This window comes from Nannizzia gypsea, genomic scaffold (assembly GCF_000150975.2).
Source record: "Nannizzia gypsea CBS 118893 supercont1.3 genomic scaffold, whole genome shotgun sequence".
Lineage (NCBI taxonomy): Eukaryota > Fungi > Ascomycota > Eurotiomycetes > Onygenales > Arthrodermataceae > Nannizzia > Nannizzia gypsea.
In genome coordinates this window covers 2966997-2992916 of record NW_003345199.1, presented here as the reverse complement: position 1 = coordinate 2992916, position 25920 = coordinate 2966997, and the positions used below count along the sequence as shown (strand labels likewise).

Sequence of the window (25920 nt, the reverse complement as noted above, 5' to 3'; positions counted from 1 at the left end):
TCTCTCTCTTGCTCTGGAGTACGTAATGTAGTAATAGCAACAAGGACCCTTTATAGGGGTTCCGTCTATAGATTTTTTTAGCCCTTCTACCGTAGAGGGCAGTCGTTCTATGAAGTAACCTAAAATATAAAGTTACTATAACGCGAGTAAACTTGAACAAACTTAGGCTAACCAGGTCTCCCTAGCAAAGAGGCTATTCATTACCGTAAATACTATTTAACTGATAGGTAGAAGGCCTTATTGGCCCTTTATTAGTGTATTTAAACAAGTACCCATTGAATATCAACATTACCAAGTAGAGCTAAAATCGAATATCCACAGCAAACTTACTCCAAGATTTCTTACAAGGTTTTCTTAGCTGGTGATATAGATGATCCCTAGCTGTTATAGACTTGCAGTACGCAATCGTTAAACCATCAGGCAAATACCAATGAAGACGCATCATCTCTCATAATTTTGCAGCCGGCCCCAGCTTCTTAGCTTCAGCCTTGAAATTCTTGACAAGTTGTCGAACTGCAAGATCAAGTAATACGTCTTCGGAACCCCCAGGTATCCGAGCTCCAGGAACATCCCTCAATATTTCTTAAAAAAAAAAATTAGTAAAGATCCAAGTAAACCAAGGAAAACGTGAAAATAGGGTAGAGCGAATCAGCAAAGCACTTACTCTCAACTAATTCTCCCTGTCCTGACTTTGTGAATCCCAGTCCGCCGAAGAGTAACACTGCCACCTGAGCACACTCATTGAGAACCATCCCAGCCTTCGCCTTGGCCAGAGCAGTCAAGCCACCCAACTTCCTATCTCCTTCTGCCTTTGGCATATGGCTCATTTGATATAAGAACTGCTCTACCCAAGCCCACATGGACTCCAGTTCCGCACCGGCCTTAGACAACCTGTGCCTTACCACAGGCTGGTCCATCAGGGTCTTGCCAAACGCTTCGCGCTTCATGCAGTATTCGACGGCGGCACTGAGAGCAACTCTAGCCTGACGAGTAACTCCAACAGCAATGGTGAGGCGTTCGTGGTTGAAATTGGTCATTATATACTTCATACCGTGTCCCTCTTGGCCGATGAGGTTTTCAACCGGTACCTTGACATTGTCCAGTTCGATGTACGTGGTGCCACCGCAAACTTGACCTGAGACCGGGAGTCGACGCATCGTTACGCCTGGATAACCTTTCAATGGCACGACTATCATAGATAGACCGGCTGGTCCTGGGCCACCAGTACGTACGGCCATAGTGGTATAATCTGACCAGATTCCATTGGTGATCCTAGCACATATATGAGCTGATATGTTTTAATTGATCGCCGATAGACGTATAGTAAGGGTAATATGTACCATTTCTTCTCGCCATTGATAATGTAATGCTTCCCATCCGCACTCTTCTCTGCAGTGGTAGTAATATTCGCAACATCACTACCTGCATCAGGTTCTGTGATTGCAATGCACGACCTGACCTTGGCAGTCAACATATCAGGGAGAAATTTCTCCTGTAGCTCCCGGCTACCAAATGCAAGCATAGGCGGAATTCCAAATGCAAAACCGGCTGTCAATGAGGTCGGGGGCCCGCTCAGCCCACATCTCGACATCTACATCAACGTTAACATACGCTGGTTTGTAGTGTACAAGTGAGTGATCACTGACCTCATCCAAATATATACCGGTGTATATTAAATCCCAGTCTTCAACCTTGACACCCAAGATATCATGAATACCTAGCTTCTTCAGCCATGCAACTGGTAAAGGAGATGGTAGGTTTGGAAGTAGCATGTTGTGTTTGCCAAATACTTCAAATACGTGAGGTGGAACAGTGCCCTCCCGCTCCCATTCCATGGCATGGGAATGCAGATGCTCCCAGATAAATGCCCGGCATGCTTTCTGAAACCGACGATGAGATTCTGTGTAGTATGGTGAGGGAAGGCCGCAGAGATATGGCGGTTCGGAAAAAGGAATTGGATTTGGCGAGTTTGTTCCCATTGTTATCGTGCTATGTATGCTTCTCTTGAAACCTTAACTAAATTATCCTAACAAACATAAAGAGAAATAAAGGCCTATGAATATGTTATATATTGAATCGGTCGTCAATAAAAGAATTTCAGCTTTGGGATATATATATGTATGTCGGTTGCTTCGAAGATGAGAAAAGTGGAGATGTTCATGCAAAAGCCGGGGTAAGCTCGACTTGGGCCGAGGCACGAATCACGTGAACATAACCTGGCTCGTGCGTGGAAAGTTAAGCGCCACCACCGGTAAGCCAGACATCAGGGATTTCAGCCAGGCACACTACAACACACAGAAACTACGACTAATTTGATAGTTATAAAAACAAAAAGATATAGAGCAAACCCCCGTATACATACAACACCTGAAAATGAAAACGAAACTTGGGAAGGGAAAGCAGACAAGACGCCTCCAAACGACAAAATAGTGAAACAAAAACGAAACCAAGGTAAGCACCGCATGTGTTAGTTAATAGTTAAAGAGGTAAAAAAGAGCTCTACTGCCATATCATCTCCACAGCTCTTTGATCCAACGAATAGTTGGATGTTGGTGCCGTTTTGCCCAGAACATTTAGATGTATTATTATACCGGATTGGCCATGGTGGTAGGGGAAATGGCTAGGCCAAGACCAGTTTCTGCTGGGATGTTCGAAGGTGTTCCTCCGGTAGTCGGTATTGCCCGCTGGGGCGACGAAGGCTGCTGCTGTTTGGACTGTTGATGGCTGCTTTTCGGTGTAGTCCCCGCCTCCGCAGGTGTACCTTGGCTAGCATCACTGAACGCTTTATCTCCCGCTCCAGCTCCGCCATTGCTGCTTCCGCCGGTACTGCTGGTAGTTTTGCCTCCTCGTTTGACCATTTTGCCGAGCACGCTGACGAGTTCCGCTGCATCTTCGAAGCTTTCATCGTCCATGCCCTCCTGTGCATTGTAGACGTCTGCAATGGCTTGTTTGGCCAGGCGCCTGCATGCTTTTGAATCATTCAGACAGTCATATAGATATGCAGCGTACTCAAGCTTGACTGACAGACGGATCGGATGGGAACCTGGCAGGAGCTGATCTGCTAGAGCAGCTACATAGGTGAAGCATTCTGTTGCTCGTGGGGTGTAGTCAATCGCCGGTAGAATGAAAGAAGCTGCGAATTTGGGCTGCGCTGGTGCTTCCAGCCCTGGAGGTTGTAGATAGCCTCCAGCCCCAACAGGACCGCCCTCCGCTGGATGAGAAGACGCTGAGGCCGGTTTCGTGGACGACTCTGGCGCATTCCCCGCCTTTTGTCCATCAGTGGCAGCAGTTGAATTGACGATATCGACAAATGAAGCGGAACCAGGTAGAGCCTGGATACCTCGGTGGTACACACGCGGCTGGTTGTGGAAGAGCACAAATATGTGGTAAAAAGATGCTTGCAACTTATACGCTAGGACGCGCAGCTCCACATAATCTGCAACCATAGGATGCACATATTGCTCCACAATAATCAGTCCTTCCCTCGAGAGCCATAGGATATGATGGTATAATTGAAACGATTTTGTTTCTCTCGTAGGATCCAACCGCCGCAATTTTCGAGCACGGAGCAGCTTTTTGGATAATATGGCCGAAAGCCCCAGGATCTTATATAGCATGCCCGAGAGGAACGGGTTTGTTTCGCTGGTTTGGGTAGCAAAGTGACCAAGAAACTTTTGGTCTACTTCTGAGGATGCCATCCATATAGCGAACTCTATGGGTTCGGTGTAGTCCTGCCATAAGCGGGAAGCACAGATTAGCTCTCTGGTGTAAGAATGGCTTGGACTCAAGGGACCATGAGCGGAGGTGTTGAGCAGCTCTACGGCTGACATGGTGCTGCACGTTTATTGCCGGAGATATGGAGTATAATAATATATCAAAAGGAAAACAGCAGATGGGTCGGGGGGATGAGTGCCCAGAAGCATATAGAGCGACGGCTGGTGGCGGGGAACAGAAGTGCCAAAACATGTCTGAGTATTTAAGAACTGGGCTGATGGGAAACGAAACTTGTTCTCATAGTTTGTTTTTTCCTTTTCTCTTTGCTTTTCGGGGATATTTTTGTGACTGGCGGCTAGAGAGGAAAAAAGGCAAATGCGATGATCAGGGAAAAAAAACCGGGCGCTTACCTCTTAAAAATAGCACCACCGGCAAATTAAATGCCTTCCTGTCCGGTATCCAAGGTCCTCCTTTTTTCTTTGCCTGTGTAACTGGTTCTCAGAAGTTAACAGGCTGTTGGATGTCCGGAGTCGTAAAGTGACAGAGTTCGACGTCTTGGCCTCTGGGGTAAAAGCAACTGTATATCAACGAGCTGGAGTCTTTTCTCGGGAAGCTCAATGTACCCCCAAGGCGTCGAACGAGGCGCGATCTATTAGCAGCTAAGGGCCAAAGCTAGATGCTAGGCTAGTTTATCGGTAGTCTGCCAAGGGTCGATAACCATACGAAGCCCGACGTTTGTATGTATGGCTGGGAGCGCAAATCAAGTCGCTGATAAAGCGTAACGTCTATTGTACAAGGTGTGTCGGTGTTGAATTTCGAAAACTGGTTATGGACTGCTGGTGGTTAAAAATAATAGGTCGATTCTGGTGTGCTGTCGGTAACTGAAGCTTCGGCTCTAGTATACAGTACTCCCTGAAGACGGGGAGTTATAAAAAAAGGTAGTATTAAGTGACTATCCTTCACTTGATCGTCAGCATTATCCATCACATAAATGATACTAAAGCCTGGAGTACTCCGTAACTCTGTATCATTTTGGCAACTCGGGACTGAAGAAGACGTACCACGGTTCGACTCCTTAGCTCCACAGGAAACTCTGGGTCGCCGTGAGCCCTGCACCAAAGTCTGGAGATGCGCAACCAGGGTGAGAAACGAGAACAGACGATCGAAGAAGCTGGCAAAAGACGTGTATCCGACTCAATTCGCGATTCATTATCGCCCTTTATTCTCTTTGGCTGGGTTTTTGGTCTCTCTTATTCACAAACAAATCGCATCGGGCGAGAAAAGGGCGTCTCGCAAAAAGTAAAAACAGCAGTCTCAAGGGTTCAATTCAAGCATGCGTTAAAGAGATTGAGCAGCCATTGAGGTCCATCTCCTTGCTTGGGGTCGTTTTTCCTTTGGAGAGCCCGAGTTGGAGTGTCGGTAAAAAAAGAGTCGCTGCCCAAAAACCGACCAGGGGAAAAGAATAGTTAAAAGAAAAGGCGATGAACTCGATCAATTCTTCCCCATAACTAAGCCCAGCGCCGCTTAGTTTGTGTCTGTTGCCGTCGCACAGGAGTAACCCACTGATCTGGTGGAAGGAGGAGAGCAGCGAGGAGTTCAAGATGGCTGGCGATGGTGATAGTTAATACTTTTTGCTGACCGTCTGCAGGGGGCACACGGCGGACAGAACTCGAGAATCTGTATATTTAGAGCGGAAAAAGAAAACACGAGCAGCCTCGCTTCTCTTCCTACGACTCCCTCTCGTCTCTTCCTGTCTTGTCCGTCTCCCTTCCTGTCTTTGCTGGCGGAGGGATCCCAGCCTGGGAGCCTTAACTCGCTCGACTATCCCGGGCCCAGCAGCCCAGCAAGCCCACCGCCTGTTTGACGTGTCAGTCTCTTAGGCGCTCTGCTGCCCTGCGCTAGAAGACCCGACAGTCCGTCAAGGTTGCTGGCCACATCTACGACTCGCTGCTCGCCTTGCCCATTGCCACCTCATCTCGCCCTGCCATGCCCCGCCAGCGGACTCGAGGCGTCCCTTTTTTTCCCCGGAGACCGCGGCGTCATGTCAACGGCTTCCATGCTTTCGATATCAACCTTCGGCGTCGTCACAGGAAAGAGAACCAAAAAAAGGCCGAAGGGAGGCTTAGCCGGGTCATGTGATAGAGGAGCCTCCACTCGAGCAGCTTGCAGCTCCATAACGGATCATCTGGAGTTGCCACGGTCTTACCCCACCTTGCTGGTGTCTAGCTACAAGTGTCTATTAAGTAGATGTTGATGGATGCAAGAGGCGTTTCTCTGTATAGTTTGAATACGTTCTCCTGCTTGTTGTTTGTGGTTGTGTTACTCGTTGAGTTTAAAGATGGAGCTGACTAAGTTCTTATTAACATAGTATCAGGTGACTCGGGCGGGTATTAATATAATTCCGATATCTTATTATTAAGCACAATACCGTGCAAACAGCGCAATCATAGCTTAGTCATCTATCAAACTGCCCCTCGAGTTAACTAAGAGTCAGAAACACGAAAAGAAAGTCGAGCGAGGGGCTTGACTCAAGGTCGTTTTTATATCCAGACCTTTAGACACTTGACAATTACTCTGTTTCTTTCTTAAGCTCGTCGCATACCTATCCTGGCTCTTTTGCTGTAAAAAGAAACCGTGTCAGTATAAGATACCAGCATATAAATGCCAGAGATGGAGGCACCCAAGGCGGAGACAGTTGTCCCTGTCCGCGAAGAAGCACAGCCAGCTGCCACCACAGAACAGGAGATCAACCCCTGGGATGTGAAAGGTGCAAAGGATGCGCAGGGAAACACTTTAGCTTTCGACTATGTTGCTATTTCAAAGTGTGTTCATACCCCCTTTCCTCTTCTCACTTCTCCTACGGTGACCGCGTGCTAACTATCCGAGATAGGAAATGGGCAACTAAACTGATAGACGACGAGATCCTCCAGCGCTTCGAGCGTCTTACCGGACGCAAACCGCATCGTTGGTTAAGACGTGGCCTTTTCTTCTCCCATCGAGACTTTGACAGGATCTTGGACAAGTACGAATATGGCGAACCTTTCTTCTTGTACACCGGCAGAGGGCCGTCCAGTGATGCGCTACATCTTGGTCACACCATCCCTTTCGCATTCACAAAATGGTTGCAGGATGTTTTTGATGTTCCATTGGGTATGCCTCTTGTGTCTTTAGTGCATTTGTTTTGACAAACTCAGCTGATTGAATTTCTAGTTATCATGCTTACTGGTAAGCCTTCGATTTGTCGGAAGTGATATATATTGATATATACCTCAATACTGATAGCAGGAGGCAGATGATGAAAAGGCGCTCTTCAAGGAAAAACTCACCTTTGAGGAGACATACAAGTTTGGCCTTCAAAACGCAAAGGATATCATTGCGTGTGGCTTTGATTTGAAGAAGACCTTCATCTACAGTGACTTGGAGTACATCAAGGGCCCATTCCTCACAAACGTTTGGGAATTCTCAAAGCTACTTACATTCAACCAAGTCCGTGGTGCATTTGGATTCAATGAGAGGTTAGTGGCCATCATCCCGCATACAAGTTTTGGATGTAGACTAACAAATAATAGCACAAATATCGGTCGTATAATGTTCCCCGCAGTCCAATGGTACGTCGTTATCTCTATAATGAAGGAAGATTAGATATTGACTGGTAATAGTGCTGCCGCCTTTGCTACTTCATATCCAGAGATCTGGGCAGATAAGCCAGCCACAGATCGAACAAAAGCCATTGCCAAGATCCAGTGTTTGATTCCCATGGCTATCGATCAGGACCCCTACTTTAGACTCCTGCGCGAAAACTCTCATAGAATGCGTTTCCCTTCTCCAAAACCAGCATTGATCCACTCTCAGTTCCTTACCGCACTTCAGGGAGCCGGCGGGAAGATGAGCGCCAGTGATCCAAAGTAAGAATTAACCAATCCACTTGTTTACTTACCATAGTAACTAATATTTGTTGCAGCTCCGCTATTTTCATGTCAGATACCCCTAACCAAATTAAAGTAAGTTCAACCGAATTTCTCCGTTCTTTGTATCCGTTTGTCTAACATACTCAAAGAAAAAAATCAACTCGCACGCCTTTAGCGGAGGCCAAGAAACGGTCGAACTACATCGTCAGCTTGGTGGAAACCCTGATGTAGACGTTTCTTTCCAATGTATGTCCCCGCTTCCAAACCCCCACCCCCAACAAACGCCCGGCTATCCATCTAACACGATTTTTAGACATATCTTATTTCGAAGACGACGACGAAAAGCTCAAGAAGATAGAACAAGATTACCGCAAAGGTGACCTTTTGACGGGAGAATTGAAGCAAATAGCTATCGCCTTGTTGCAGGAATACGTTAAGGAGTTCCAGGAGCGGCGGAAGACTGTAACGGATGAAGTTCTTAAGCAGTACATGACGCCCAGGAAATTAGAGTGGAATGGCAATCCGAATCCGATACCTAGACCAAAACAGAAAGACGGAAAGCCGCAACAGCCCAAGAAAGAGGATAAGTAGTTCGGATAGATACATACCCTTGATTCAAGTTAATTAGAAGCTAAATCAGTGGCATAAACTGTTAGGAATGAATGCATGAGTTATGATTGCCTTATCTTTAAGCACTTAACCGAAGAGTTGCTGAATATCCCGCGAGTAAATAACGAAATTGCTCCTTGCCTTCCTTAGCCACTCTGAGTCCATCGAGAATTTGATGAAACTGCTGAACGAGGATGACGGAACAAAATTGACAAGTTTGTCCCGGCGAAGATGCAATAGAGAAAAGAAGACGGTTTTGGATACTCACCGAACCATAAAGGAGATGGCAGATGCTTAAATTTTCATGTATCCGGCTAACCAACTAACAAATCCGACAGTTGTTGTATATTTCCCTTTGCCTCTTTATTTCAATATACCACTGCCCGCCCTTTATTGACATTAACCAGAAACAAAGTCAGAGTCATCAACTAATCAGCTATTATGGACGAATACACGCGCCATAACCGCCTTCATGCACTCCACCGACTAGTCGGTCAATATTCTACGGGTAGCTACCCATGGCTAGTTGCAAAGTGAATGCTTGAAAGATTCCGCGGAAGCTCGCTTTATCTTCCTACCCTTCACTCCCTTTCATGCAGCGGTCTTATTCACCATAAATCGGATGCTGGTGTCAGTTTCATTGAATTGGGTATAGCTCCATAATCACTCTGCCCAGTGAAAGGTATGACCTCGCTTCGTATATACTGCCATATACGAATATACCTAGGTATATATTCCCCTCTGAAGCCCCAACGTTTCTCTCATTCTTCCTTTTCTTCCTCTGTCCCTTATATCCCAAAAGAGGATCAACCGTATACTTACACCGTAAAACACGCATATACCCCTAGCTACATATTGTTACTCCTGAACAACATGCTACTACTATTATCTCTACATGCCCACCCAATAAGATTACGGCCAGTGACTATCTCCGTTCTATACGGCGCCAAAATATAGTTGGCCTATATCACATTGTAGAGCCTCAATAATGAAAGAGACCAAAGTCGGCCCACAAGTCCATGAAACCCATAGGCTCTTATCACTAGGATTTTTACTCCGTATATTGGAGCGGCGGAGGAAGTGACAAATATAAACAAGCCAGCACCGAGTTCAGCATTTCCGTCCTTTCACTTCGTCCCACGATGTATGGAAGCGCATCGCGGCCCAGCTTACCCTGAAGTAAGTATTTACCCCCTGTCTACTACAAAACTTAAGGTACTAATGGACTATAGCTTCCGGGGTCAATGCCCGGTTGCACTGAGAGTCTGATAGACGCCATCAACTCTTCTATAGATGAGTACTACGCCTACGTCACCAATCAATCTCCAGAATCCACCCAATGAGGACAAGCCAGTTACCTGAGAAGGGTTGGATAGGTCGGGCAAGCCTTGCTACCTCACTCGCCCACCAAAAATGTGAGCCTGCATAATTGGTTATATTTAGCATCAACAAATAGCTACCAAGCGGGCATTAGCACATCTCTCATCCAAAACAAGAGAGCACACACTGGAGACAAATTGAATCAAGCGTGTTCCTTTTCTAATATGGATGACCTCGTGGATATACCCAAGCAAGTCTTCAGCGCCTCACGCAAAGTCATGCCGCTGGCCACTGGAAAAAATGAAGACGGCAGTGAATACCATGCACCGTTGTCGTACCGACCATCGCCGAATCAAAGGCAGGAAAACCATCTATACCATCAAGAACAAGGAGCTACTCCCTACGTGCTATCTGCACGAACCCAAAGGCGGCCATGATTCCTGTTTGCTCTTACTCCGTCAACTGAGCTGGAATGAACCTACAGCAGATGTGTCACAATGTCCACCTATTTGACACAGCTATGTCCAAAGCTATCACCAAACAGGCTATTGGCCGTGTCAACCGTTTAGGACAGACCAGAATCCTGAAAGCTTACGAGAATAGGGCCCCGACATCCTTCAGAATCAAACAAATCTCGGACAATATCTAAAAGGCAAGCCCTGGAATGATCGCCGTGATAAACGGAGGAATCTCCAGTGTGGAAAGAAACGAGGAGATGGATATTGACCTTGGGCAGTGGGCCTTGCATAGGAAAACGGAGGATATAGAGATGAAGGATATCATGAGAGTTTCGGAGGGGCCTTGCCTCGCTAGTTAAACCTGCATTAGTTTCTCTCGGTAGAAATATCTCTGGTTTTGAGCTTCCCGATGCCCTGATTGAAGGGAAGACGTTCAATTCGCCCGCAGCCTCCATCGAGGAAGATCTTGCCTTGGCTGCTAGTTTGCGATTAGCAATCCCGAGTCATCCCGAGTCATTGATGAAGAGGATAAAGACAGTGTCGAAGAGGAGAGTGACCTTGATGGTTAAGTAGCCTAGGCCTTTCTGTTGACCAGGCCAGAGGTGAATTAATTAGTGATCTGTCAGTAACTAGTTAACTAGTTGGTCAGGCTGAAGGAACTAGCATTTTGCAAAGAGTATTTATGGAAAGTGATTCGTGAGCAAAAAGAAGTCGCCATAACAATAACTAGTTAACCGCCGACTACCCAAGTCAAAACAAGGAAGGCTATGGTGGTTTCAGCACAGACAATTACAATCCTTGACTAGAAGAGCCGCATTTCAGAGAGCAACGAACTACGTAACTACGTAACTAGTTACTTAGTTAACTGCAGGCCAAGAGGTAACATCATAAATCCCTCTGATACGCTGGCCCCAGCCACGTCAGCCGCTCATGGTTGACCCTAGTATCGGCAGAGTCGGGATAACAACATGTTCTCTCGCAACAGGCACGGTATTCGGATTTGGCGGACGTTCCGATGTGCCCGCATGTGTGCTCCCTGCTCAGAATATCGCCAGCTCATCGTTTGATGTAGTTATACCCCCAGAATGTGGCTTCAAACGTGTGACTGAGAGGATTACGGGTTACTCTCCCATGGTGTCCAATATGATCAGACAGCAAGTGTTACATATGTACGAAGTCTCCGTAGTCCTGGACATGTGCCCATGCTCGTTGGTGGCTTGTTGTGCAGTGGGCTATGCATATATTGGGTCGGTTTCCTTCATCCACAACCAACGGAAAACCAGGTACATCAGGGATAACCAGCCAACAACGGATATACGGACTTAAGAATCTGGCCATTGGATAGAAATGAACACACAGCTAAACGGCTAAACGGCTGCCTGATCTATTGATGATTCTCCCTGCATCTACAGCCCCCAATATATCTTATCGCGACTGTTATATGCCGCAGGTAGACAATTGATTTGCCCTGGGTATGTGGGGATATTTCAACGGCTGTAGGTCAAGGATAGAGCTGGTGAAGGAGGCTGACGATTTATTGCTGGTGTACCGATGTCGATACTACGCTAGTGGATAGACAGATGGCACTTTCTACGGCATTCTATTTTCAGGCTTAACCTGGCCCCCTTCATGCTACCCCGGCACGCTGATGAACTTGAAGAGCCAAAAGCTCGCTGCTTCAGCTCTCTCTGAGCCATGATGTGATTATTTATAGAGCCGCTGTGGCATTATTATATTACGTTTTCCCAATGCTATGGCAAACCGAGCCTATCATTATTTCTTGGTGTTTATATCGCCTGATCCTATATATACCCTTGATTCGTCCCCGGAAATAAGAGGACTCACTAAGACCTGGTACCTGAAGCAGTTATCAACAGTTAAGAGGAGAAACATGTCTGAGGCAGACGACCAGGATAAAGACGCTAAAAGAAGGGAATACAATCGAAATGCTCAGCGAGTATTCAGTGGGTTTCAAACTGTTTAGAGGATATTAAACTATTAAATGCTAACAAATTTCCAGGGCAGCGGCGGAAAGAACATATTAGAAACCTTGAGCGAGCACAAAATGAACGGATCTCAAGCCAGACAGAGGTGATCGAGCAGCTGCGAATGGAGAACTCAGAGCTTCGCAGGGAGAATGAGGCCCTGTCAACATTACCGTCGGACTGCAGCTCCCCTTCGAGACTATCAGTTACAACCCCCTCACACTCTAGTTCAGGGGAACCAAGCCATTTTCTGGCCATGAGCCAGTCCATCCCCGATACACACTCCCCCAACGCCCCTGAAACATCAACGGGCTTTCCCTTCCACCTTAGCAACCCTACAAGCGAGATTAGCCGTTTGTCTAACCGATTATGCATCTTATCGCCGTATGATATCACCCGGATGCGCAGCTACCTACACTCACTCTTCCGCCCAGTCTTAAATCTTATTGTGGATGGTATGCTGCCAGACCCTCGGATACACCTTCTTACCCTTGCAGGCTTGGGCCCTTCTCTTTCTTCATCACTGCAGCCAACATCTCTACAGCTCGAAATTCCGCATAATGTCTACATTGATCTCATACCATCACCATCACTAAGGGACGCGCTCCTGAGGTCTGACTCTACTACTGTAGCTGCATTCCTAGCAAATGTATGTACATTTGTATGCGACATCGAAGACCGCGGACAAGTGACTATCTGGGGGGAGGATTTTCTTAATGAGTTCTCATGGGAGTTCTCGGAGTCGGTGTTAGAGCAGTGGGGAGGCTGGTTCCTCCCCCCAATATGGCATGAACGGGCGGATTTTTGGCGTCGCCAGAGAGGCGACTCCCCTTTGACCATCGGCTGGCCGGTGACGTCGCGCAGTATTTAGCCTCAATTAAATGATGAATAGCGAGGAAATGACATGTTTTTTCTTTCTTGTCTTTTCTTCCATTTAAGAAATTATGTATCTCGTTTGCATCTCACCTCTTTCTTACGTGACCCCTGCCAGCGATGATAACTACCGCAGTTACTCTGCAGTCTGCAAGGCACTAATTTCTTCAGATTATCCCTGGGAATCTTAAATGCCGCTGGGTATGAAGTGGACAACTATAACATAATACTAAATAATATCAATAGCATCAACATCATCAACAACAAAGACCCACTTGAACCTAAATTCAAACCTTGGCGGGATCGTTTGGGTTAGGAAAGTTTGCGCAACGGAAAAACAGCTATAATTAACTTTTGGTTTATTAGAATCCAAAGCTGTGACTGAAAGTTGTAAATAGATCAGCTAGGAATATCTTCGCAGTAGAGAGGATAGTTGAATAGAACGTGCAAGTCACAAATATAGCCTGGGAGCTCTAAGTGTAGATTGCTAGAGTAGGGGAGATAGTTATCTCGCCACCCAGAGAGTGATGCTAAGTTTGATATTATTCTTTTGGCTAGATATATCTACCTTGCAACAGGCAATGATACCTACGGAGGACTTGAGCATTTCTAGCATCAAGCTACTGTCTAATAATGAAAAAGGCCGATGGAATGGAAGAGAGTCAAGCGATAGACGTGAATAATTATTTATACATGGAGAAGAATAATAGTAAGCAAAAGCAGGGTCGGTATCACAAATTCTAGAAGAGCCGTAAAAAAAAGACAAAGGAAATAAAGAAATAAATCAAAAATCGGGGAATTAAATATATAGAAGTAAATGGGAGCTTCCAGAAGGGTTGGAAAGATCGTAATCGCTATGCAAAAATGTGTCCAAATCCAAAGAAGTGTAGTGTATATTAGAGTTGAAAGAGGGGTAGGGGGGAGAAGTAAGTCTGAAAAATAGGGCTGGTATAAGAATCTTTAAAAATACGGAACGGTATATGAATAAGGAACGGGCTGAAAGGGAAAAAAAAATAAACCAAGAAGAGGGAAGATTGAACTGGGAAATCAAAACGGCAAGGAAAATCATCGAAGTCTATATCTCAGGGCCAAATGGTCCTTCGATAGACCGTGTACCGGTCTCTCGCCCCATTAGGCCGCCAATGACACTGTCACTGTCATTGTCGTCTGTCGAACTGCCCATACCGTAATGCATTGTTTCGGCATCATGGTCGTAACTTGAATTCCGTAGCAATGGCGGCGTCGTTGGGGGCATGATGTTTTCTAGCTGACGACTAGACAGTCTTCGGATGCCCGCATTTTGGCCTCGTAGGGGCCGGGTTTCGGCATATGTTCGTCGTCCTATTGGGGCAGGCGGTACGACAGGGGTGTCACGTGTGTTCGAGCTAGGGGGCGTCATAAGTCCGGAGAGGAAGCCTTGTGATGCTGACAGCGCCGGCTTGGGCGGCTTCGACGGCGTGAGCTGGTCGTCGCTGTGGTGGCTGTTACTGGAAGATGCCGTGGGAGCTGAGTTATTGCTGGAGTTACTGCTAACTCCATTCCCTTTACGCCAGTTTCCCCACGCTGCTGCCGCTGCGAGGGGCAATGCACGAGGAGAGGATGCAAGGCTGGTGAGCGAAGCTATGCTGGGAAACTGACTATTGCCGCCGGACATAGCCCTCTCCTTTTCCTGCTGTTGCATCTGCAGGTTTGCTCGGAGGCGAATTGCAGCATCGCGGACCGAATGCTGGTCAAATGATGGCTTTGAGACTGCTCGGATGAGGTCTCGGAGATCGTCAAGACGGACGCTGAGTAATTCGCGCAGCCAGTTTATTTCTGTCTCCTTCTCCTTGATCTTCGCTGGAGCATCCCTGTCCATGGTAGATAGCTCTTGTTCGAGTTCTTCAATTCGTCCTTCACGCTGTTGCAGCTGATCTTGCAATACCATGATTGATTCCCGCAAGGCCTGCGGCGAAATCTTATCGGGGACTTCCGATCCTTGAGCATAAGTCATTGAAGGAGAGGTCGTTTGAACTGCTTGCTGGGGTGCTGGGGCGGCCTTAGCGGTCTGCGCAGCTTCCGCCGCAGCCCGGGCAGCAGATTTGGCAATTTCTAGCTTCTCCTCAAGACTAGTTACCTTCTCCTGAAGGTACTCAATCTTCTCGTCACGCAGGGCAACAACTTCCATGTAATGGGCTTCATCACGTTGTCTATCCTCAGAAGTGTTGTGCATAGCACGAGCGTGTCGTTCGCGGAGATCGTTCAGGGTACGTTCGTGCAGACGACGTTGATCTTGGATAGCAACTTCCTTGGACTCAGCGGCATCGTGAAGAGCTGCTAGTTTGGAGTCTCTAGCTTCAGCAAGTAGGAGTTCATATCTTGCTTTGGCTGTTTCAGAGTCCATCTTAGTATTGTCAAGGAGGCTCTGTACGTTAGAGATTTGAGCTTCAAGCTCAGCGCGAACGAAGTTGACCTGATGATGGGCTGTATTGAGATCCGTTTCTAGCAGTGCCCTTACGCGTTCAGCTTCAAAGTGGCTATTCTCAATAGCCTCCTTGGCTTCACGCTCGAATTTAGCAGCTCTGTTTTGGTGATCGTGACTCTCTTGTCGAACTTTCATCAACAGAGCCTCAAGCTTATCGTTTTCGTTCTGAGACTGGTCTAGGATAAATCTCAGTTTTGTGGCCTCCATCTCCTTCTGCTCAAGATCGCCTATGTGAAGTTCCAGTTTCTGTCGCTGGTTATGTTCACGGTCAAAGTCAGCTTTGAGGGTGTTGTATTTGATGTTGGCCTCGACTTCCTTCTTCCTCCATTCAGCTTGCTCTTGGGCGATATTCTTGACAAGAGTAGTCATATCTCCTTGTAGTTTTTCGAATCTCTCGCGGAGCTTCTGCTTGACGTCTGCACCCTCATTAGTCTGGATCCTGAGAAGGTCGATGGTACGGCAAAGGTCGCTATTTTCTTCTTCGACCTTCTGTTTTTGAGCTCGAGCTTGGTCCGCGCTCGTTCTGTATTCGTCTAAAGTGCCTTGAAGGTCGATGTTCTTGTTTGATAGTTCCGAAAGGGTAAGACGCATCATCTCCTGTTGGTCCTGGAGGTCCTTAGAGTGTTGCTCACTCTTCTGAATTTGAGACTGATGCTGGCTCTTGGCCAATTCCAAAGCCTCCTCAGCGGCAGCCTTAGCTTCCCGTTCAGCCATGATACCCTTCTCAGCAGCATCGGATCGTTGTTGAGCTAGAGCTAGAGCATCCTGGGCAGCTCGTCGAGCTTGGTACTCATTCTCAGCACGCTCATCAGCCAGACGAAGCATGCTCTGTAGTCCATCAACCTGTAGCTTAAGCTTATCCATTTCTGGAGCCAAGTCAGGCTTTTCCTCGACGATCACTTCCTTAGGCTTGAGAGCAGGGTGATCCGAGATGCATTGTGAGATCATATCTCGAATACCGTCAGTCTGGCTTTGCTGTTGCGATACTGTGGCAATGGCAACTTTCATTTCAGCGAGTGTGGAGGTTACTTCGGACAAATCGACCTTTGGAGCAGGCTCTGGCACTGGAGGTGGGTGGTGCGCGGCCAAAGCTTCAGCAACAATGGTCTTGATCCTCACAGCGAGCTTATCATGCTTATTTCGAGGAGAACGCGGTCGGTGTTCCCCATCATCTTCATCGTCCTCGTCATCGGCGTCGCTGTGTTCCACCCTTGCTGAACGGGGCTTATGTGAAGCATTCTGAGAAATGGCTAGCTGGATGGCTGCCAAGCTTTGCTCAATGGGAGCTAGATGGCCCACCATCGAGGATCGAACAATGTCTTTAACATGGGTTTCGAAGAATGGTGCCCTCTGTCGAAGTTCCAGATCATCACCAGACATAATTGCATCGTCCCAGTCACTGATGTGATCCTGTGGCTGGGTATTTAGTTGACGAATAGAAGATATGCCACTGCGTTGCATTGGACGAGCAGGCTGAGGCTGGATATCATCATATATTGGTTCCTCGGCGATTTCTTGCTCAAATGGCTCTTCTAGCAGGCTTGGGCTAGGTGCTGCACTGCGAGAGCTTTGGCTTGGTGCGAGGTGAGAAGGTGAGATATTAGCAGAAGAGGCCTGGGACGCAACATGTGGAGATTCTCGTCTCTCAATGCCAACACTCGAGTCGCCGTCGTTGAGCTGCTTCATAACGGCGTCAATCTCTTCTTCATCTGACGAGTTGATGCCCTTGATAATGGGCGTATCACCTTGTTCAGACTGTTCAGCTGCCTTGAGACTAGCTGTGAGAGCGCTTTGGTTCTTGACAGGCTCAGGAGAATCAGGGTCCGAAGTAGCATATCGCGAAGCGTAGAGGCCTTGTTTCTTTGGCTTGAGTAAAGGAGTCTGTAGGGGTGATGCAACAGGCGAAATAGGCTTTAGTACTGGCGGCTGGCTTGATGTGAACTTGAACGGTATGGCGGTAGGCTTGAGCGAAGATGGCGTTGGCTGGGCATTGATGTCTTCGGCCAAGGACTCATGGTCTTCTTGATCATCGCCTTCGACAATGGTATCTTGTTCCTCCTGGTCAACAGTAGTATCTTTATATACTACGACTTCAGGTTGAGAATCTACTTTCTCTAGATTACCAAGAACCTCATCATCTGCAAGAGCCGAAGGATGAGCAGCGTTGAATGCAGCGGCATCTTCCTTGTTCTTGAACTCGAACTGCTTTTTGCCACTATCCTTTTCTTCGACAATTTCACCTTCTTCTACTTCCTCGAGATCATCGTCATGAGCAGACAGGATGGTTTCGATAATTTCCTCCTCCGTCCTCTTGCGATTCGCAGCTATTTCAGGTGGTACATCATCACTGTCATCGATCAAGGTAGCTGTACGCTTGGAATCAGCAGCAGCAGAGGGTGACATAGTAAACATAAGTTCACGAGTAGTGTCACTCTGGTCACCGCCATGGCTTTCGACGCGACGGGCACGCTTTTCTCGGCCCTGAGCACCAAATCTACCAGGTTCATCGTCGTCAGGCTGTTCGTCGTTTTGGTTTGAATCACCTGGACGCACGATAGGAATGGCCTTGGATGCCTTGGTAGGTGGTATAATTGCCGCTGGATCAAAGTTGTCAAATATCTTAGTCCGTGGACCTGATGGAGATGGTTTCTGTTCTGACGAGGGAAGAGTGAAGTTTGATCCGGGGTTGAATACTGGTGCGGCAACGTTGAATGTGGCGGAGGAGAATTTGAAGTTACTGGGAGTGGAGATTGGCTCTTGGGATTTCTGGACTGGAGCAAATGCTGGTGCCTCAACGTTGAAGCCACTGGAGTGTGCGCTGTGGGAGACGCTCTGTGGCATATCCTGGTTGAAAGCAGGGCGTGGCTGGAAGCTGCCAAAGGTTGGCTGGAAGGTATTATTGGACATGAATGAGAAATTGGTTGGAGAGAAAGTAGATATGGAGGGATCGAATGCCTTTGCAGCAACGTTGAGCTTTGAGATGGAGGAATTTGACTTGTGGCCTGGGATGAATGCTGAGCCAGTGCTGTGTTTGGCCTGGTGTGTGTGGTAGTCATCCACGGGGGAACGGACATCTTTGAGACTGGGATTTGTCTCAAGATCAGAGGCCTCTTCGTCCATACGGGAATTGTGAGCTTGTTGCTCATCGAAAATATGCTGTTGCAGCCGGTTGGACTGATTGATGGATTCAGATGGGAAGAAAGAGTGCTGTTGGCCCATTGGCTTTTCAGGTGCAGCCCATCGTGGATTCATGAGATTATCCTCTACTCTTTGTTCTTCGTCGAGCATGGAGTTTTCGAGCTGGTAGTCTCTTTCAACACCCTTTTGCAGAGTTTCGCTTACATTGTGTCGATGGCCTCGAGGGGTGGGGTGGGCAATTTCAGGACCAGAATGTGTTGATTGGAGGGTGTCCGCTTCTGGCTCCATTTCAACGTTCGGTTCATCCATGGGCTGATGATGCATTGGGTTTTCATATTCATTCATTCGGGCCTGTGGCGTACTGACTCCATATGGGTTATTAAAGTGTGAATGTGGTAGCATGCTGGCCATGCCAGGGTACTGCTTTGATTCATCGAGTATAGGGGAGACGGAGTGCAGTAGAGAGCCTAGGTTTGGCATGTTGCCTATGTTGGTGGGAGTCATGCCATTTGGCCGTATACCATAGAGATTCTGTGGAGTATGAGTACCATGTGCCGGAGGAGTAGGCTGGAATGGCAAGAATGGATAGTTTGCTTCATTTCCATACGCAGGCTGGAATTGCTGGAAGGGAGATTCGGTGTGGAACCCATATGGTGATGCAGGCGAGTTCATCGAACTGATGTTGGAGGTTGCCTTCGTGGATTGGTTGAAGGCTGGGGAGAAAGGATTCTGCATCATGTTCAGATGATTGCTGCCAGCGGAGGAGGTAGGGATGGGAGGAGAGATAGCATGGCCCGGTAGCAGTGGCATCTGAGAAGAATTGCGGCTCATGGCTCCTGGCGTAGGAGACATGAGAGGGTTGGGCTCTGGATCTCCTAGGCTGACACCGAGAGCACGAAGCTTCTCTTCCTTCAAGTAATCGACATACTCTTGCCAAACGGATTGGTCTGGGAAACTGACGTGAAAATGCTTCTGTTCGAGTTCTCGGTGTGTGTCTCTGGGATCAGGATGAGCCTGTCGATTCTGAAGGTCAATTGTGACAGGCTCTCCACGGCCAGTTCCTCGAACATCATACCCTTGATCTTCCCAGCTATCCAAGATCTGCTCCACGTCTGCGGGTGTAAGAAGTCGTTTCCCCCCTTCAGCCGATCCACGGCTATCCTCAAGGGGAAGTGCGATGATACATTGCTTCCCTCGCCATGGGACTTTCTTTTTAGGCCGTAGGAAGGCCGGAGCAGTACGAATGGTCTGTTTCGGCCCACCAGGCAGAGGTTGATCTAGTGCATCCTCCACGGGCGTTGGGGGCAGCGGGAGAGGTTTATCTGTGGGAGAGACATAAGTGTGCTGTTGTGGAGGCGGATGCACCTCTGGTATGGTGAGTGGCTCGAGATTTGACATTGTGATGGAAGCACAGTCCGGATCGCAGGCGTCAGACTGGGATTGGGAATCAGATCTGACCAGAGAACGAGATCTCGATTGAGATTGAGACCGGGATTGAGACCGGGACCGGGACCGGGACGATGGTTCGGGGTCCTCACCAAAATCCCAAAAGTCAGACTGTTTCAGGGTGGCCGTGCTCGCCTTGGGAGCGTGCTTTGCTCTGAGATGAGCAGGCCGGGACTTCCAGCCAAACTCTGGTTTCTTCCCCTTTAGCAAGCTTGACGCAGTAGGCGTCTTGAGGGGGTCTTCCTTGTATTTGTTGTTATTGCTGCTGCTGCTGTTGTTGTTAAGGTTGCTGTCGTCGTCGAGATCGTCGTCGAGGTCGAGCCAGCCTTCGGAACCGTCAACACGCTGCTGGTATGCGGTGAGAAATGAACCGACGTCACTCTCTCCTGAGTCGTCACTGAGCCAATTCGTCCGTTCTGAGCGAGGTTTCCCTGTCAGGTACTGATTGATCCAATCCTGGGTGAAATCCTTGATGGACTTCCCACGATGCCTGCTAATGCTACTCTCGGGTACCAGGTCCCGTTCAAACAAGGTCGAAGTGAGCTCAGGAAAGGGCACTGCGCCCGTCTGGCTAGCAGAGTCCGGCAGCAGTTGCTGCTCACCTCGAGCGGTCGTACGGATGGAGAAGGGCGAGTTTTCGAGTTCCAATTCCGACTCGAAATCGCCCTGTCTGCTCCTCAGCTGCCAGGAGGCACTCCGTGAGCTCGGCGTGGCGTAGGGGGACCCCCAGGCTGCCGTGTAGTAGGCACTGGCGTCCGTCCGCCTGTGGTCAGGCGAGAAGGTCGACGACTGCGCGTCCGAGGTTGGTCCGCGGTATCCTCCTGCGGAGGGGACAGCAAGCGAGGTGCCTGCTGCGATGCTCGAGACCGCACCTGGAGTGACGGACCGGCGCAGTGGCAGTGTGAGCGTATGTTCCCGCTCGGCTTCACCCTCGTCGTCTTCGCGATGGAGGGACGGCTGGAGAATGACGGGATTGGAAGAAGAATTGACTGCGAGAGTTGGGCCTACAGGCGATGCACACGTCAGTCACCACTTCCAGCCAATGCCATTGTGCTCCTGATATCACTGGACAAGAGAATCACATCAATGCAGCAAAGGGAGAATAATCTTACTGTCCGTCTTGTCTGATGCAGCAAGCACAAGCTCGCCGCGTTCGATGTCCGCCTGAATCTTGACGCATAGAACTCAACGGCCTGGTGCTGCCGTTGGTCGTAGAGAGCGTAGGAGGGTCGTAGTAGCTCTCGAGGCCTCGCTGTCGCCGGTGTGCAATCGCCTCACTCTAGCAGGACCGCACCGTCTATCCGTCCAAACTGACGCCCGAGAATGTCTATAGATCAAACGAAAGCCGCGCAGACAGGCCGTCTACCGAGTAAACACGTCTTCAGTCTCCCCCTTTTCCCCCTTGGTGTGGTTTCTTGTTGTTTGTCGGAACCGTGGTTTTAGCCCAGGGAACGAACCATGGCTCACGAACGAGGGCCGCTTTTTTGCTCTTCGGGTCTTCTCAACGCCGGATTGTCCGACGGCGGATGTCGAACGCGAGGAAAAGACGAAAAAACGAGGACAAGAAGAAGAAAATAACAAGAGAAGGAGAAGAAGCAAAGCTGAGCGTTGGAGGTTGAGGTTGTCGATGTCAAAAAAACGAGATGAAGCCCAAACTTATTTTTTTTTGGTGTTCGCGACGCTAGTTGAAGGTTGACGTTCTTAGTAAGACGCGAAAAGGGGCAGAAGGTGATGTCGATAGTTGATAGTCTCGATAGTAAGAAGACGAAGAAGATACTAGATTGATAGATGGAAGCAACATAAGACGGTGATGATGGCATTGTATTGATGATTAGAAGCAGATAATGCGGATGAAGTATGCAGAATGAAGTGTATGTATGAGTTGAAGAGAAAGAACCAATGTATGTCCATGGCCGAGCTATGCAGATATACAATAACGATTAAGAATTAACGATTAGACTACTTGACAGACCAGCCTAGTTCTTCTTTGCGTTGCAGTCGACGCTGTACTTGGCCTTGCGGTCGGCAGTGTACATGCCCCAATGGGTCTCGTCAGCGGCATTGCCGTTGTCACCAGTGCTCTTGGGCTTCCATGGCTCGTCAAAAGCCTCAAAGAAGAAGACGTCATAGCCGTAGGTGAGCATCGGGCAGACGCCACTGTGGAAGAACTTGTCAGCGTTCTTGGTGCCAGCCTTTGCCGCGCCGTAGTCGGTACCGCCGTCTAAATGATGTACGTGTTAGCTGGTTACAATTATGTATGTGGTCGGTAGGTTTGATTAGTGATGGTACGCACCGGAAGGCCAGCCAGTTTCACCGGTGGCAATGTAGATGTCCTTTCCGGTGCCAGCAATTTCACGGATGTGCTTTGCGGCCTGGAACATATCGTCGAAGTAAGTCTTGGGGGCCTCCTCGATGGCCTTGCCCTGCCAGAAGGCGAAGGCGTTAACCAAGCTACATGCATTCAGTTAGCAGTCGTCCAGATATAAGGTGCAAAGGAGTGGGCAAGGGCTAACGTACAAGTAATCAACGCCGCCTCTGATGAGATCATCAGCAGTGCCATCGGCGTACTTGTTCCAGCTGTCTGCAGTGCCGACCTTGACTTTAGGGAAGAGTTTCTTGACCTGGTTGATCTTGCCGAGCAGCTCCTTGCCGGTGAAGTTGCCGCGGTAGAGAGTCTCGGAGCCAACAGTGATGGCAGTGATAACGTCTTCGTTACCGGGGACAGCCTTCTGCAGAGCCTTCGTATCGGCCTCGAACGACTCGGGGACATCAGGCCTGCAGCCATCAGTTAGTATCATTTATCAACGCAGACTCAAGACGGGCTTTTTCGTACCAGACGCCGAGAACAACCTTGAAGCCCTTCTTCTTAGCAGCTGGGATGAGGTGGACGGTGTTATCGCAGTCAGCAGCCGCGTATGTTCTAACAGTCTTGCCGTGGGCCTTGAGGACGTCAAAGTCCATCTCGAAGTCGACCTGCTGCTTGCAAGATCCATCGGGCTTCTTCACGCCCAGGGAGAATCCTAGGTTGCCGGCACCAAGGACGGCAGCCGGGCTGGCCGCCAGAGCCAGCGAGACAGCAGTTGAGAAACGCATCCTGAGAGTCCTATGTTCGATGATGAGTCCAGGGGCCGAGTTGGGGTGTTGTTTCTTCCAACGGCGTCAAGTGTAACGACAGGAATTGGGGAGGAGGAAAAGGAAAAGCAAGGGTGGCCGAGAGGCAAACGCCAGAGTTTTATATGACGACTCCAGCGAGGATTTTATGGATCTTCCTGCGTCTTTGTCTTCCGTTCAAAAAAAAGTCCCCCAGAAGTCGAACAGAAAGAAAAAGGGCGCCGCTTAGTCATGAAACATCCGCAGGCCCAGACTTGCTCTCGTTGCTTTTTTGCCCCCTGAAGGTCGGACTTTTAAGGGGGGATAAGGGCCAGGGTGGTGGACAAGTGTTTATATGTCCTGCTGAGCTGGCGGGTAGGGCGGACAGGCCATTGGATGCTGGGGGCAGGCGTTGTCTGAGATAGGGGAGGAGCTCGGGAGGCAGCAGAGTTCCACCGGATAGAGCAGAAAAGAACATATATCGAGGGTTAGACATACTGTGTACATCTCGATAGGGTCGATGGCTGATAAGGCTCGCTAACTGTGGTACCTGCATAGCGCCGTCTTGGTATCCGTCGACGTGGCCGTGTCTGTGGCTTAGGACGGGCGGATGTGCCGTCTGGCTTCGTCTGGATCAAGTCGCTTGCCTGTCTTGTCGAAGAACTTGGAGCTGATGCGTAACCACATCTCCCGGTCGTACTTGTCCGCGAGTTTGCTGAGTAGGACGGCTTCCTCTGTGCTCAGGCTCTCGTCTGTATATACCACCTTGGGTGCTTCTTTACCCTGCTAGTCGTTAGTTGGCCATGGCATGGATACTTGGGTAACGATGGAGAGAGCCTAAAGAGAGTACAAGTTCAAAGAGAGCCTGGTTACCTTCTTCTCTTTGGCTGACGGTTCTACAACGACGGCTTTCTTCTCCTGAGGGCTGTCTTCCTTGACCTTTTCCGGCTCTGGCTGCGGCTGCTTAGCCGGCTCGGGTCTGATAACTCGCCAGCGTTCCTTCAGCTCGTGGACAGATGATCGCATCGTCTCTGCAATCTTCCTCCAGCTGATGTTGTCCTCCTTCAGCTTCTTCAACTGAGCGTCGTCCTCATCTGTCCAGTCCCGAACTTCAATGACAGGAACTGCACTGGCTCCTGGCTTCTGCGGGACGGTGCCCGGTGGTAGAACAGGCGGCGGAGGGGCTGCTGCTGCTGCTGGCGGAGGACCTGGTGGGCTTGGAGGCGTTGTTGCTGGGCTGCTACCATCCTTTGCCTGCTTTTCCATGGTGTACGGTGCCATCGCTGCGTGCAGGTCGGCGAGTCTCTTGTTCTCGGCCTTGAGCTGCGCTGTCTATCCGTCTGTTAGCCACGCTTTACTGCGTATCCAGCGGTTGAGCAGCCGGCTTACGGCCTTACCTTTCTGGCCACCAGCTCCCTCTCGGCCTTCAGCGCCTTGCTGCTCTTGAAGACGTCGCCAAACGACATCCTGATACCCTGTCCTGGTACGTTTCGGGCTTTGGGAGGCATTCTCAAGGCTCTTCTTCTTGCTCTTATCGATCTGATGCTGTTGTATCCATGTAGAGACGGTGGTTTGGGCGGTTCTCGATGTAGTTGACTATAGAAGAGTGAAGGGAAGTTCCTCCATCTAGATAAAGCAGTCACTTTGAAGCCTCTTGAAGCAGCTCTCGACTTTGCAGCTCGGTATATACAGTAAATATCTTCTACCACTCTAGATCTATCTATCTACCTTCACTTTCACTGTCTTCTTCACTCTTTTACCCCCTTTTACTCTCTTTTACTGTCTTCCTCCACCCAGTTTCTGTATGTGGTCCGTGCACTTCTTGACACGCAAAAAGAAAGTCGACGAAGATGAAGAAGACAAGCAAGCAAAGAAAACATCTCCAACCCTTCCACTCGACGGCCGCATAGCACATGTTACAGCGTCTAGCAGGCTGTATCTCATTGTGTCTCCTGTTTAATTGTTGTATATTCTACTTTCCCGCGCCGCCATGAAGTTCGCCTTCTCTTCCCTTGCAGTGTCCGCTCTGCTCTGCATAGGGGCCGCAACAGCACACAACATTCCACTCAAGGCGCATTCGAGAGAGTGTTTCTTCGAGACCCTCCATGTCGACGATAAGATGACTGTTGGTTTTCAGACGGGAGATACCGAGTTTGGCGGAAGCGGGAATCTTGACATTAACTTCTGGGTGCGTTGATGATACCTTGGTTACGACAAACGGACAGACAAAAATGAGCATGAGATGAGGAGTATGCGACGGCAGCGAGGGATTCAGGCTAACTGGTTGATGGAATACAGATTGAAGATCCTGCCGGCCAGAAGATTCACAGCAAGAACTCGATTTCCTCCGACGAGTTCACGTTTACCGCCAAACGGGACGGGAAGTACGTCTACTGCTTTGGAAACGAGGCCTGGTCGTCGAACAGCAAGGAGGTGTCCTTTAATGTGCATGGAACCGTCTATGTGCCTGCCAATGAACACCCATCTGACCCCCTGGAGCTTGAGGGTATGCATTCACCTTATTATACATGGACAGAGAGAGAGAGAGAGGGATGGATAGTTGGCTGACCCTGCTGTTACAGTGATGAGACTCTCCGACGAGCTCGCTCAGGTCAAGGACGAGCAATCATACATCATTGTCCGTGAACGTACCCACCGTAACACTGCGGAGAGCACAAACTCGCGAGTGAAATGGTGGAGTCTCTTCCAGCTTGCTGTCCTTATTGCAAACGGTATCTTCCAGGTCTGGTGGCTCAAGCGGTTCTTCGAGGTACTTTACAACCCTTCCCCCGTATATATCTAGGCGTATCAGAACTAACATGTTCATATACAGGTCAAGAGAGTCGTTTAAAATCACTGCCTAGTTGTTCTATCGGCGTACTATGAGACGAGCAACGCAATTGGGGGGGTTCTAT

The 25920-nt window shown here is 48.9% G+C and overlaps 9 protein-coding genes across 9 annotated transcripts; 4 read left to right on the top strand and 5 right to left on the bottom strand.

Annotated features, from left to right (window-relative positions):
- Nucleotides 1–448: 448 nt before the first annotated feature.
- Nucleotides 449–1979, bottom strand: MGYG_04553 (long-chain specific acyl-CoA dehydrogenase; the record flags this gene model as incomplete). The annotated part of the gene is made up of 4 exons (XM_003174333.1): nt 449–582; nt 665–1272; nt 1341–1591; nt 1647–1979. The coding sequence occupies 4 exons, from the start codon at nt 1977–1979 to the stop codon at nt 449–451; spliced, it is 1326 nt and encodes a 441-aa protein (XP_003174381.1).
- A 606-nt stretch (nt 1980–2585) lies between these two features.
- MGYG_04552 (hypothetical protein) lies at nt 2586–3830 on the bottom strand (the record flags this gene model as incomplete). The annotated part of the gene is made up of 1 exon (XM_003174332.1): nt 2586–3830. One exon carries the CDS (start codon nt 3828–3830, stop codon nt 2586–2588), a length of 1245 nt encoding a protein of 414 aa, XP_003174380.1.
- Nucleotides 3831–6384: 2554 nt separating this feature from the next.
- Nucleotides 6385–8213, top strand: MGYG_04551 (tryptophanyl-tRNA synthetase; the record flags this gene model as incomplete). Its single annotated transcript, XM_003174331.1, has 8 exons — nt 6385–6536; nt 6605–6875; nt 7003–7229; nt 7284–7322; nt 7374–7619; nt 7676–7715; nt 7772–7868; nt 7936–8213. 8 exons carry the CDS (start codon nt 6385–6387, stop codon nt 8211–8213), a joined length of 1350 nt encoding a protein of 449 aa, XP_003174379.1.
- A 1562-nt stretch (nt 8214–9775) lies between these two features.
- Nucleotides 9776–10277, top strand: MGYG_04550 (hypothetical protein; the record flags this gene model as incomplete). The annotated part of the gene is made up of 2 exons (XM_003174330.1): nt 9776–9955; nt 10155–10277. The coding sequence occupies 2 exons, from the start codon at nt 9776–9778 to the stop codon at nt 10275–10277; spliced, it is 303 nt and encodes a 100-aa protein (XP_003174378.1).
- Nucleotides 10278–11900: 1623 nt separating this feature from the next.
- MGYG_04549 (hypothetical protein) lies at nt 11901–12865 on the top strand (the record flags this gene model as incomplete). The annotated part of the gene is made up of 2 exons (XM_003174329.1): nt 11901–11973; nt 12030–12865. 2 exons carry the CDS (start codon nt 11901–11903, stop codon nt 12863–12865), a joined length of 909 nt encoding a protein of 302 aa, XP_003174377.1.
- Nucleotides 12866–13942: 1077 nt separating this feature from the next.
- On the bottom strand, nt 13943–21735 carry MGYG_04548 (hypothetical protein; the record flags this gene model as incomplete). The annotated part of the gene is made up of 2 exons (XM_003174328.1): nt 13943–20919; nt 21693–21735. 2 exons carry the CDS (start codon nt 21733–21735, stop codon nt 13943–13945), a joined length of 7020 nt encoding a protein of 2339 aa, XP_003174376.1.
- A 156-nt stretch (nt 21736–21891) lies between these two features.
- On the bottom strand, nt 21892–23008 carry MGYG_04547 (glucan 1,3-beta-glucosidase; the record flags this gene model as incomplete). The annotated part of the gene is made up of 4 exons (XM_003174327.1): nt 21892–22136; nt 22209–22366; nt 22433–22690; nt 22749–23008. 4 exons carry the CDS (start codon nt 23006–23008, stop codon nt 21892–21894), a joined length of 921 nt encoding a protein of 306 aa, XP_003174375.1.
- A 594-nt stretch (nt 23009–23602) lies between these two features.
- MGYG_04546 (hypothetical protein) lies at nt 23603–24513 on the bottom strand (the record flags this gene model as incomplete). The annotated part of the gene is made up of 3 exons (XM_003174326.1): nt 23603–23788; nt 23879–24337; nt 24403–24513. The coding sequence occupies 3 exons, from the start codon at nt 24511–24513 to the stop codon at nt 23603–23605; spliced, it is 756 nt and encodes a 251-aa protein (XP_003174374.1).
- A 482-nt stretch (nt 24514–24995) lies between these two features.
- On the top strand, nt 24996–25808 carry MGYG_04545 (lin-12 protein 9 suppressor/enhancer; the record flags this gene model as incomplete). The annotated part of the gene is made up of 3 exons (XM_003174325.1): nt 24996–25193; nt 25304–25511; nt 25588–25808. The coding sequence occupies 3 exons, from the start codon at nt 24996–24998 to the stop codon at nt 25806–25808; spliced, it is 627 nt and encodes a 208-aa protein (XP_003174373.1).
- Nucleotides 25809–25920: the final 112 nt, after the last annotated feature.